This window comes from Lissotriton helveticus, chromosome 12, assembly GCF_964261635.1.
Source record: "Lissotriton helveticus chromosome 12, aLisHel1.1, whole genome shotgun sequence".
Classification (NCBI taxonomy): Eukaryota; Metazoa; Chordata; class Amphibia; order Caudata; family Salamandridae; genus Lissotriton; species Lissotriton helveticus.
In genome coordinates, this window is record NC_136073.1 from 903,659,494 (window position 1) to 903,672,014 (window position 12,521).

At 52.2% G+C, this 12,521-nt stretch overlaps 1 protein-coding gene across 1 annotated transcript in view; it reads right to left on the bottom strand.

Moving 5' to 3' along the window:
- Nucleotides 1-360: 360 nt before the first annotated feature.
- LOC144797622 (uncharacterized) overlaps nt 361-12,521 on the bottom strand; it is a 29,917-nt gene continuing 17,756 nt past the window's right edge. The window contains exon 2 of the mRNA XM_078668315.1: nt 361-5,001. Within this exon, the coding sequence (XP_078524441.1) occupies nt 4,322-5,001 (680 nt within the window). The 3' untranslated portion in view covers nt 361-4,321. The remainder of the gene's footprint in view (nt 5,002-12,521) is intronic.

Genomic DNA, 12,521 nt, shown 5'->3' on the forward strand with positions numbered 1-12,521 from the left:
TCGGGCCGAGACGCGACAGTGTCGGTCGGAGGCAACTCCGACAGACATCGTAATAGGCCCCTAAGTGTGTAGTTAATTTTTATAACTTCATAAAAATGTCTCAATTTTATCAAAATATTGCCTGATACCAACAGCCGAGCTCATGGGCTCACCCTGACTCCTTACATGGACCTGAGCCGTGCTCAATGTAGGGCCGTCTGTAAGGGCTATTGTAGGAGCGTAGGATCTGCTCTTATGGTTGCCACCACTTTTTGCTGGTGTTTCACTGTTTTTCGACTTTTTTCTGGCTGGGGCCCTGCTATTCAGGAACCCCAGCCTAGCTGCTTCCTCTTTAAATTGATTGCAAGTACTTTAGGTACACTCCAGTTTGGTTACTAGGGTACCCTTATGAGTCCCTAGTATATGGTACCTTAGGCACCAAGGGCATAGTGTCATTTGTTGATATATTTGTGGTTCCAACTGGTGGCGAACCATTTCTTGAGGTGGGCAACTGAAAATGTGCTAATTCTTCTGTCACTTATAGCAACAGGTGATTCTGCGACAAACGGGTCCCCTAGCCACCAATGTTTGTTCAGTTTCCTTCAAAGTGCCTGTCTTTCTTAGCATTCACCTCCTCCCACAGATAGTGCAGGGGTTTCCTACCGGTCCCTCCTCCCCTGGCACTCACTGGGAAGTCTTTGCAACCTCTGTTCCTAATATTATTTCCATGTATTCCCCCTTATCACATGACAAATCCATTAGACCAACTTTTCTTTATTTCATCATAGTTTTTTTTAATGGAGAGCCAGACAAACATACATAAAAAATAAAACAATCATCCTTCACAGATTGTGCATAGAAAAATTGTTCATTCTAATAAAAAAGTTTTAAAACATTTGCAAGTCTTTTGCAGGTACTGTTAGAATGCAGTTATAATCTTTACTTTTGCTGCCAAAAAGTACATATTTACTATCAAAAATAAATATACAATGCACAATGGCTTGTACTGGGAGCTTGCTTGACAGGGATATCTCATCATTATATGATAGCTGTCCAAGCTCCAATGACTTAGGAAGCAAGTAATTGCACCAAAATTAAGTTAAAACATATCCTGCCTGGTACTATTGTAGCTGATCAATGAGGTCTCGGCCTCTTTATAATAAGTCATAATGTCATTTTCATGTTTAACCTGTATTAGGTAATAATGCCTAGCATTAACTGTATTTTGCAGCTAAGTGATAGACGTGGGTCCCGTACACGCCTTGCCACTAGAACCAAGCTACACCCAACCGAGGAGCTTTAAAAAGGGTGAAACCACTCTTAGGTTGCTCGTGGTCCGTTTCAGGGACGACTCGGCCTGGCAGTTCAGACTGGACTATTCCAATTGGAGAAGGTTCAAAACTAATTTGCATCTGATTGGGTCCAAACTGGGGTGGCATGGTGGTCAAAAGAACGATGGGTTGTAATGCTACCCTAAGCAGTCGCCAGTGGTTAGACAAATTGCAAGCATTCCTTCCATCACCTTTTGTGTGTTTGCTGTACCGCCCTAAGTGGGGAGGGTATGCTCTGATGCGTTCCACATGCACACTGTGCCACTGGCACCAAGCTATACCTGGCTGATAAGCCATAATCAGGGCAAAACTGGTCTTGGGTTGCATGTGTGTGGTTCACGGAGGACCTAAACTGGCAGTTCGGGCTGAAATGTTTTCATTGGAACAGGGTAAAGGCTGAGTTGCCTATGGTTGGGTCCAAACTGAGGTGGCATGGTGTGTAAAATAACAAACTGGGATGTGGCCCGAGTAATTGCCAGTGGCTGTGGTTAATTCAAGCATTCCATCCATCACCTTTTTGTACGCTGCTGCGTGTTGCCCTAAGTGAGAGAGGTATGTCCAAACGTGGCTCCTGTGTGCACCGTGCCACTAGACCTAAGCTATGCCCAACTGACGAGCCCCATTAAGTGTGAAACTGGTCTTGGATTGCTTGTGTTCTGGTTCAGAGAGTTCCTGGCTTGGCAGTTCCGACTGGACTGTTCCCATTGGAGCCGGGTACCAAGAGTGATTTGCATATGGCTGGGTCCAAACTAAGGTGGCATGGTGGGCAAATGAAGAGGGGTTGGATTGCTACCCTGAGAGATCGGCAGTGGTTAGACAAATTGCAAGCATTCCTCCCATCACCTTGTGTCTGTTTGATGCAACTAAGTGATAGCAACCTTAGCTTTAGATGTGGTTTAAGGCTGCTGTTTAATTTTTAAATAAACATAGACATACGTGGAGAAGTGTGGCTCACTGGTTAGAGGAGGCAGACCTGGAAGCAGAGGTCAGCCCGGGACCAGGGTTCAATTCCCGGCTCGGCGGGGTCTTGAGTCCTAAAAAAAATGTCCACGGACTTGACAATTCTCGCTCCGGTGCCTACTCGATTCACGGGTTCACACTCTGCGACTCTGGGCAATAGCTTGCTTAATCTCCACCACGGCCCCTCGCGGCAGGATGCCTGGCTTTCACCTTGCGGATACCCTGCCGGGGTTATCTCACAGGGGAATACCAGGACGGGTTCCCTAAGCAAGCGCTTAGAAACCGCTCGGTGATTTGCGCTATATAAATTCCTGTACATACATAAAATGTAGCAGGAAGTCTTTATAACTGATATAAAAGAAGTTTATACCTGAATAAAAGTTTGGCATGGGCTACAGCGGTAACTCATCTATTACTGCTTTTGACATATATACGTTTGGATCGCTCCCACATTTGTCAATACAGACATATCTTTTGCTTGTGATGTTGCTGTACATTTCTTATTACAAAGCACTAGATCAGAGGCCGACTCTCCTAGTGTAACAGTTGAAAGGTGTATCCCCGTAAAGAATTGAGTATTCTGACGCTTATGCCCCACTATACCCCTAAAAATGAGCTCTCCACTTACTTTGGGATTTCGTTATCACGCAGTCTCATGTAGGAACCCACCCTGATGCCTCTTAACCCTCATTCAAAACTTATTGCCTGCATTACAGCCCAAATACACAGTTGAGGTGTACATATATTACTTTCAATATGTTCTAAAGCAGTCATAAGGTTTACATTACAACACGTAGCACTGTAAATTCACATTGGAGGAGTTTTCATCTTGTGGTCTTGGCGTACGTCAAGCAAAAAAATGGATTCAGATCAGAGTGTTTGGCGTAACCCTTGTCTGTAATTTTTTTTTGTATTAGTCTTGCGAATCGAGTTCTCCTTAAACCAAATGCCTTGATAACAGTTGCTCCAAAATACTTCCATATCTTTTTCCATCATTCCTTTTGAAAGTATTACAGATTTGATCTTGCTCTTATCTCTTGATAAATTATTTTCATTACAGTAGATTGTCAATGCTCTTCTCAATCACTGCAAGTCAACTAGGGTACAAGGTAACAATACCAACTCATCCGCATCATACACTGTTTGTACCTGTGTATCCGTCAGCTCTGGGGAAGCACTCTGACAGCACCTAAACATGCTGGAAGATTTGTAACAAATATTGAGCATAACAGAGGAGCCATGGTTTGACTATGGCCATTTAAATGTATTAGAGTTTTACAAAATGTCTTTTGGTTGTGCCTGACAGAGGTTCTGCTCACACAGGTCAGAGAAAGCTCCATCAATGACGCTTGTTGGTTCATATTGCTTCAGACCCCCTACGCACACTTCAATAGATGCTCTGATGATGGTGTCTTTACGTTCTCGTTGGTCCAGGTCTTCTACGTACAGGTCAGAAGATTCTTCGATGATGGAGACTTCACGTTCTCATTGATCCAGGTCTTCTACGTACAGGTCAGAAGATTCTTCGATGATGGAGACTTCACGTTCTCATTGATCCAGGTCTTCTACGTACAGGTCAGAAGATTCTTCGATGATGGAGTTTTTACGTTCTCATTGGTCCAGGTCTTCTACGTACAGGTCAAAAGATTCTTCGATGATTGAGTCTTTACGTTCTCTTTGATCCAGGTCTTCTACGTACAGGTCAGAAGATTCTTCGATGATGGAGTCTTTACGTTCTCATTGATCCAGGTCTTCTACGTACAGGTCAGAAGATTCTTTGATGATGGAGTCTTCACGTTCTCGTTGGTCCAGCTCCACAACACACAGGTCAGAAGATTCTTCGATGATGGTGTCTTTACGTTCTCATTGCTCCAGCCCCTCTACGCACACTTCATTAGATGCTCCATTGATGGTGTCTTTTGGTTCTCATTGGTCCAGGAAGTCAATAAGCAGTTCAGAAGATGCTCAGTTGAGGACATCTTCTCATTCGTCATTGCTCCACGCAAGGTCCTACCTCGACCTAGGACAATGGTCTCCATCACATCGACATATCAGTGCTTTGTCTCCCTGTGCTGGTGTCTCAGCACCCCGCAGATGCATTTTTTGACGCCTATAATGGAATCGGGCCTGGATTTCACATAGAAGCAGACACAGGCCAGCGGAGAACAGCCACTACCAGCATCAAGGTGGAAGGTTTCTTTTAGATAGCGGGAGAGTTTGCTAAGGGAAGTCTGTTCTTGCTCCTCGGAAGCCTCCTCTTCGCTGTACGCAATGCCTACAATGGCCGGTGTGACTCCCTTGCACCTCACCCGGATGTCTTTCAGAATCTCCCTGATCAGCACCTTACTAGTCCTGTCTTTGATGAACTGGAGCTTGAACACGATAAGGATGACAGGGAACGGGAAGGCTTGGGGCTTCTCAAGTTGAGTGCATGGCTTCAATGATGGCCCGGGGTTCCCCGCATTGGGCTGTTGTGAGGATGTACCATTTCCCTTAGTGCTGTGAGCACAAGAACTGCCCTCCACAGGGCATCTCTTGTCATCAAAAAGGTCCTGAGCCACCTCCTGGAAGAGTTTCACCTTCTCCGCTGTTTCGGAAGACGGACACAGCATCCCCACCAACAGGAAGCTCTCCTTCCCGCCGACTCGGGCCACCAAATCTTGAAACTTCTTCTGAAGGTCTGCGTCCTGATCCCTGGAGTACTTGCTCTCGGCAGCAATGCTTGGAGGACCTGCAATGACAAAGATGGAGTGAGAAGAGATGGAAGTGCCTATCAGAATCCATGATACAGTGGCCTTATCTGCTCCATACAATAAAAATCGGTTCAAGCGGTGGATATCAGACAATCGAAAAAAGGGCTCAGAAAGTTGGAATTTACCCACAACAAAGCCACTTGGCCACACCCATTGCTTGGGCCATATAACAAAACTAAACGTCATCAAACGCAGCGTGTTGGATGCATCAAACATTTACAACCAAACCATGTCTGTGAGACTGACGTTTTATTTATTTATTTATTTTATAATTTTATAGAGCGCGAACCAGACCCGTGAGGGTATCAGAGCCCTTTACAAGATTAAGGGGGGAGGAACACAAAGCATAAGGATGGGAGGAATCACATTGGGAACGTTTGGAATACATTGTAAGGGAGGGGCATGCAGTATATAGGTCAAGCTACATGTGGGAAAAAACAAAGCAAGTAGATAAAAAAAATACAAGGGGCTGCATTATACATGAGGTGCGTGCCGTCAAAGGTCCAAGCTACGTGTGGGATCAATATTAAAGTGGTTAAAAAATTAAAGCCGGAAGGTATAACATACACGCAGTCTCAGCTCTTGAGGGGATGCCCCGGAGGGCAGGAAAATGTTTCATTCGTGGAGGCCTTGGGTAATGCCGAGGTGGAGGTGGAACATGTTGATGTGGTGATTGCAAGGTATTCATTAGATAATAATAATAATTATAATAATTTTAGATTATTATTGTTCCTTAATAAATATGTGACCACTGCAGGACCTACAGGCGAATCACAAAATTCAACAGTCTGCTGATGACACACAACTGTAATTTATATTTGGGAATTTTTTTTCTCTGAGTATTATATAGCACAAACTTGACCCTACAATATCAGGTATCAGAACACTTTACATGAGAACTAGTTGCGTTACAGACGGACACATTCCTTTTTGTTAGGCACGGGGAGATTAAGTGATTTGCTCAGAATCACAGGATGTTGAGCGCCCCTGCCGAGACTCGAACCTGGTTCCCCAGATTTGAGTTCGACCGCTCAAGCCGTTAGGCCACATCCTCTCCCTGAAGGTCGCTTGCGCTCTAGACATCCAACGCTTCAGATGCTGCTTGCGTGGCGGTGGAGCCAGAGGCCCAGCTCCTGCCTGAAACATAACCAGTGAAACTGAATTAAAACAAGCAACAACTAGTCCACACCTGGCTCAATAACATGAGCCGGGACAGAGCTGAACCTCAGCTTTCACCCAGCGCCAAGCCACTTTGATTCATTCTGACACCAGCCTCACCCTCAAGGAACACATTACCAAGAAAACAAAGACGCCCTCTCACCAGCTCTCGCTGCTAAAGAAAGTGAAACTGTTTATTTCAGGACAAGAGTCCAGACTGCTGCTCAAGCCCTTGTACTCTTGCAGCTGGATGGTGTTAACGTCCGCTGCCGCGCTCCTGGTGATAACGCTCTGCTGCCGCGCTCCTGGTGTTAGCGCTCTGCTGCCGCGCTCCTGGTGTTAGCGCTCTGCTGCCGCGCTCCTGGTGTTAGCGCTCTGCTGCCGCGCTCCTGGTGTTAACGCTCTGCTGCAGTGCTCCAGGTGTTAACGCTCTGCTGCCGCGTTCCTGGTGTTAACGCTCTGCTGCCGTGCTCCTGGTGATAACGCTCTGCTGCCGCGCTCCTGGTGTTAGCGCTCTGCTGCCGCGCTCCTGGTGTTAACGTCCGCTGCCGCGCTCCTGGTGATAACGCTCTGCTGCCGCGCTCCTGGTGTTAGCGCTCTGCTGCCGCGCTCCTGGTGTTAGCGCTCTGCTGCCGCGCTCCTGGTGTTAGCGCTCTGCTGCCGCGCTCCTGGTGTTAACGCTCTGCTGCAGTGCTCCAGGTGTTAACGCTCTGCTGCCGCGTTCCTGGTGTTAACGCTCTGCTGCCGTGCTCCTGGTGTTAGCGCTCTGCTGCCATGCCCCTGGTGTTAACGCTCTGCTGCCATGCCCCTGGTGTTAACGCTCTGCTGCCACGCTCCTGGTGTTAACGCTCTGCTGCCATGCCCCTGGTGTTAACGCTCTGCTGCCGTGCTCCTGGTGTTAACGCTCTGCTGCCGCGCTCCTGGTGTTAACGCTCTGCTGCCATGCCCCTGGTGTTAACGCTCTGCTGCCATGCCCCTGGTGTTAACGCTCTGCTGCCACACTCCTGGTGTTAACGCTCTGCTGCCATGCCCCTGGTGTTAACGCTCTGCTGCCGTGCTCCTGGTGTTAACGCTCTGCTGCCGCGCTCCAGGTGTTAACGCTCTGCTGCCGCGTTCCTGGTGTTAACGCTCTGCTGCCATGCCCCTGGTGTTAACGCTCTGCTGCTGTGCTCCTGGTGTTAACGCTCTGCTGTCGCACTCCTGGTGTTAATGCTCTGCTGCCGCGCTCCTGGTGTTAACGCTCTGCTGCTGTGCTCCTGGTGTTAACGCTCTGCTGTCGCACTGCTGGTGTTAATGCTCTGCTGCCGTGCTCCTGGTGTTAACGCTCTGCTGCCGTGCTCCTGGTGTTAATGCTCTGCTGCCGCGCTCCTGGTGTTAACGCTCTGCTGCCGCGCTCCTGATGTTAACGCTCTGCCGCCGCGCTCCTGGTGTTAATGCTCTGCGGCCGCGCTCCTGGTGTTAACGCTCTGCTGCCGTGCTCCTGGTGTTAACGCTCTGTTGCTGCACTCCTAGTGTTAACGCTCTGCTGCCGTGCTCCTGGTGATAACGCTCTGCTGCCGCGCTCCTGGTGTTAATGCTCTGCTGCCGCGCTCCTGGTGTTAATGCTCTGCTGCCACGCTCCTGGTGTTAACGCTCTGCTGCTGTGCTCCTGGTGTTAACGCTCTGCTGCCGCGCTCCTTGTGTTAATGCTCTGCTGCCGCGCTCCTGGTGTTAATGCTCTGCTGCCGCGCTCCTGGTGTTAATGCTCTGCTGCCACGCTCCTGGTGTTAACGCTCTGCTGCCGCGCTCCTTGTGTTAATGCTCTGCTGCCGCGCTCCTGGTGTTAATGCTCTGCTGCCGCGCTCCTGGTGTTAACGCTCTGCTGCCGCGCTCCTGGTGATAACGCTCTGCTGCCGCGCTCCTGGTGTTAGCGCTCTGCTGCCGCGCTCCTGGTGTTAGCGCTCTGCTGCCGCGCTCCTGGTGTTAGCGCTCTGCTGCCGCGCTCCTGGTGTTAACGCTCTGCTGCAGTGCTCCAGGTGTTAACGCTCTGCTGCCGCGTTCCTGGTGTTAACGCTCTGCTGCCGTGCTCCTGGTGATAACGCTCTGCTGCCGCGCTCCTGGTGTTAGCGCTCTGCTGCCGCGCTCCTGGTGTTAACGTCCGCTGCCGCGCTCCTGGTGATAACGCTCTGCTGCCGCGCTCCTGGTGTTAGCGCTCTGCTGCCGCGCTCCTGGTGTTAGCGCTCTGCTGCCGCGCTCCTGGTGTTAGCGCTCTGCTGCCGCGCTCCTGGTGTTAACGCTCTGCTGCAGTGCTCCAGGTGTTAACGCTCTGCTGCCGCGTTCCTGGTGTTAACGCTCTGCTGCCGTGCTCCTGGTGTTAGCGCTCTGCTGCCATGCCCCTGGTGTTAACGCTCTGCTGCCATGCCCCTGGTGTTAACGCTCTGCTGCCACGCTCCTGGTGTTAACGCTCTGCTGCCATGCCCCTGGTGTTAACGCTCTGCTGCCGTGCTCCTGGTGTTAACGCTCTGCTGCCGCGCTCCTGGTGTTAACGCTCTGCTGCCATGCCCCTGGTGTTAACGCTCTGCTGCCATGCCCCTGGTGTTAACGCTCTGCTGCCACACTCCTGGTGTTAACGCTCTGCTGCCATGCCCCTGGTGTTAACGCTCTGCTGCCGTGCTCCTGGTGTTAACGCTCTGCTGCCGCGCTCCAGGTGTTAACGCTCTGCTGCCGCGTTCCTGGTGTTAACGCTCTGCTGCCATGCCCCTGGTGTTAACGCTCTGCTGCTGTGCTCCTGGTGTTAACCCTCTGCTGTCGCACTCCTGGTGTTAATGCTCTGCTGCCGCGCTCCTGGTGTTAACGCTCTGCTGCTGTGCTCCTGGTGTTAACGCTCTGCTGTCGCACTGCTGGTGTTAATGCTCTGCTGCCGTGCTCCTGGTGTTAACGCTCTGCTGCCGTGCTCCTGGTGTTAATGCTCTGCTGCCGCGCTCCTGGTGTTAACGCTCTGCTGCCGCGCTCCTGATGTTAACGCTCTGCCGCCGCGCTCCTGGTGTTAATGCTCTGCGGCCGCGCTCCTGGTGTTAACGCTCTGCTGCCGTGCTCCTGGTGTTAACGCTCTGTTGCTGCACTCCTAGTGTTAACGCTCTGCTGCCGTGCTCCTGGTGATAACGCTCTGCTGCCGCGCTCCTGGTGTTAATGCTCTGCTGCCGCGCTCCTGGTGTTAATGCTCTGCTGCCACGCTCCTGGTGTTAACGCTCTGCTGCTGTGCTCCTGGTGTTAACGCTCTGCTGCCGCGCTCCTTGTGTTAATGCTCTGCTGCCGCGCTCCTGGTGTTAATGCTCTGCTGCCGCGCTCCTGGTGTTAATGCTCTGCTGCCACGCTCCTGGTGTTAACGCTCTGCTGCCGCGCTCCTTGTGTTAATGCTCTGCTGCCGCGCTCCTGGTGTTAATGCTCTGCTGCCGCGCTCCTGGTGTTAATGCTCTGCTGCCGTGCTCCTGGTGTTAACGCTCTGCTGCCGCGCTCCTGGTGTTAATGCTCTGTTGCTGCACTCCTAGTGTTAACGCTCTGCTGCCGTGCTCCTGGTGTTAACGCTCTGCTGCCGTGCTCCTGGTGTTAACGCTCTGCTGACGCGCTCCTGGTGTTAATGCTCTGCTGCCGCGCTCCTGATGTTAACGCTCTGCTGCCGCGCTCCTGGTGTTAATGCTCTGCTGCCGCGCTCCTGGTGTTAATGCTCTGCTGCCGCGCTCCTGGTGTTAATGCTCTGCTGCCGCGCTCCTGGTGTTAACGCTCTGCTGCCGCGCTCGTGGTGTTAAGGCTCTGCTGCCGCGCTCCTGGTGTTAACACTCTGCTGTCGCACTCCTGGTTTTAACGCTCTGCTGCCGCGCTCCTGATGTTAACGCTCCGCTGCCGCGCTCCTGGTGTTAACGCTCTGCTGCCGCGCTCCTGGTGTTAACGCTCTGCTGCCATGCTCTTGGTGTTAACGCTCTACTGCCGTGCTCCTGGTGTTTATCCTCTGTTGCTGCACTCCTAGTGTTAACGCTCTGCTGCCGTGTCCCTGGTGTTCATGCTCTATTGCTGCGCTCCTGGTGTTAATGCTCTGCTGCCGCGCTCCTGGTGTTAACGCTCTGCTGCCGCGCTCCTGGTGTTAATGCTCTGTTGCTGCACTCCTAGTGTTAACGCTCTGCTGCCGTGTTCCTGGTGTTCATGCTCTATTGCTGCGCTCCTGGTGTTAATGCTCTGCTGCAGCGCTCCTGGTGTTAACGCTCTGCTGCCGTGTTACTGGTGTTCATGCTCTATTGCTGCGCTCCTGGTGTTAATGCTCTGCTGCCGCGCTCCTGGTGTTAACGCTCTGCTGCCGTGTTCCTGGTGTTCATGCTCTGCTGCCACGCTCCTGGTGTTAATGCTCTGCTGCCGCGCTCCTGGTGTTAACGCTCTGCTGCCGTGCTTCTGGTGCTAACGCTCTGCTGCCACGCTCCTGTTGTTAAGGCTCTTTTGCCATGTTCCTGGTGTTAACGCTCTGCTGCCGTGCTCCTGGTGTTAACGCTCTGCTGCCGCGCTCCTGGTGTTAACGCTCTGCTGCCGTGCTCCTGGTGTTAACGCTCTGCTGCCACTCTCCTGGTGTCAACGCTCTGCTGCCGCGCTCCTTGTGTTAACGCTCTGCTGTCGCGCTCCTTGTGTTAACGCTCTGCTGCCGCGCTACTGGTGTTATCGCTCTGCTGCCGCGCTCCTGGTGTTATCGCTCTGCTGCCACGCTCCTGGTGTTAACGCTCTGCTGCCACGCTCCTGATGTTAATGCTCTGCTGACGTGTTCCTATTGTTAACATTCTGCTGCCGCGCTCCTGGTGTTAACGCTCTGCTGCCGTGCTCCTGGTGTTAATGCTCTGCTGCCGCGCTCCTGGTGTTAACGCTCTGCTGCCGTGCTCCTGGTGTTAATGCTCTGCTGCCGCGCTCCTTGTGTTAACGCTCTGCTGCTGCGCTCCTGGTGTTAACGCTCTGCTGCCGCGCTCCTGGTGTTAACGCTCTGCTGCCGCGCTCCTTGTGTTAACGCTCTGCGGCCACGCTCCTGGTGTTAACGGTCTGCTGCAGCGCTCCTGGTGTTAACGCTCTGCTGCCGCGCTCCTGGTGTTAACGCTCTGCTGCCGCGCTCCTTGTGTTAACGCTCTGCGGCCGCGCTCCTGGTGTTAACGCTCTGCTGCCGCGCTCCTTGTGTTAACGCTCTGCTGCCGCTCTCCTGGTGTTAACGGTCTGCTGCCGCGCTCCTGGTGTTAACGCTCTGCTGCCGCGCTCCTGGTGTTAACGCTCTGCTGCCGTGCTCCTGGTGTTAACGCTCTGCTGCCGTGCTCCTGGTGTTAACGCTCTGCTGCCGTGCTCCTGGTGTTAATGCTCTGCTGCCACGCTCCTGGTGTTAACGCTCTGCTGCCGCGCTCCTGGTGTTAATGCTCTGCTGCCGCGCTCCTGGTGTTAATGCTCTGCTGCCGCGCTCCTGGTGTTAACGCTCTGCTGCCGCGCTCCTGGTGTTAATGCTCTGCTGCCGCGCTCCTGGTGTTAACGCTCTGCTGCCGCGCTCCTGGTGTTAACGCTCTGCTGCCGCGCTCCTGGTGTTAATGCTCTGCTGCCGCGCTCCTTGTGTTAACGCTCTGCTGCCGCTCTCCTGGTGTTAACGGTCTGCTGCCGCGCTCCTGGTGTTAACGCTCTGCTGCCGCGCTCCTGGTGTTAACGCTCTGCTGCCGTGCTCCTGGTGTTAACGCTCTGCTGCCGTGCTCCTGGTGTTAACGCTCTGCTGCCGTGCTCCTGGTGTTAATGCTCTGCTGCCACGCTCCTGGTGTTAACGCTCTGCTGTCGCGCTCCTGGTGTTAACGCTCTGCTGCCGCGCTCCTGGTGTTAACTCTCTGCTGCCGCTCTCCTGGTGTTAACGCTCTGCTCCCACGCTCCTGGTGTTAACGCTCTGCTGCCGTGTCCCTGGTGTAAATGCTCTGCTGTGTTTAGGGGAAGAAGGCAGTACAAAAGGGTGTTCTGGGGGTGTCGGAGGCTGGCCATGAATAATGTTTGGGACAACCTCAAAATGGGAACTACTAGGGAGCAGTCTCCAAAAGTCTGCATGGACGGTCCACACAGGAAAGAAATGCAAACCTGCTACCAAAAGCGGTAATGTTTTATTCCAAAGGTGGCACATGCATCGGGGCTCCCCCGTAGGGTGACCAGCTGACATGGAGGCTAATTCTGAACAGGACTGTAAAAGAGTCACGACAAAGGGCCAAAATTAAGGACAAAAATTCAGGAACAATGGTCGATATTCAGGACAAAAACACAGGACAAAAGGTACATTTTACAGACACATCGAAGGAGAGGCAATACCCCACTACTTTAT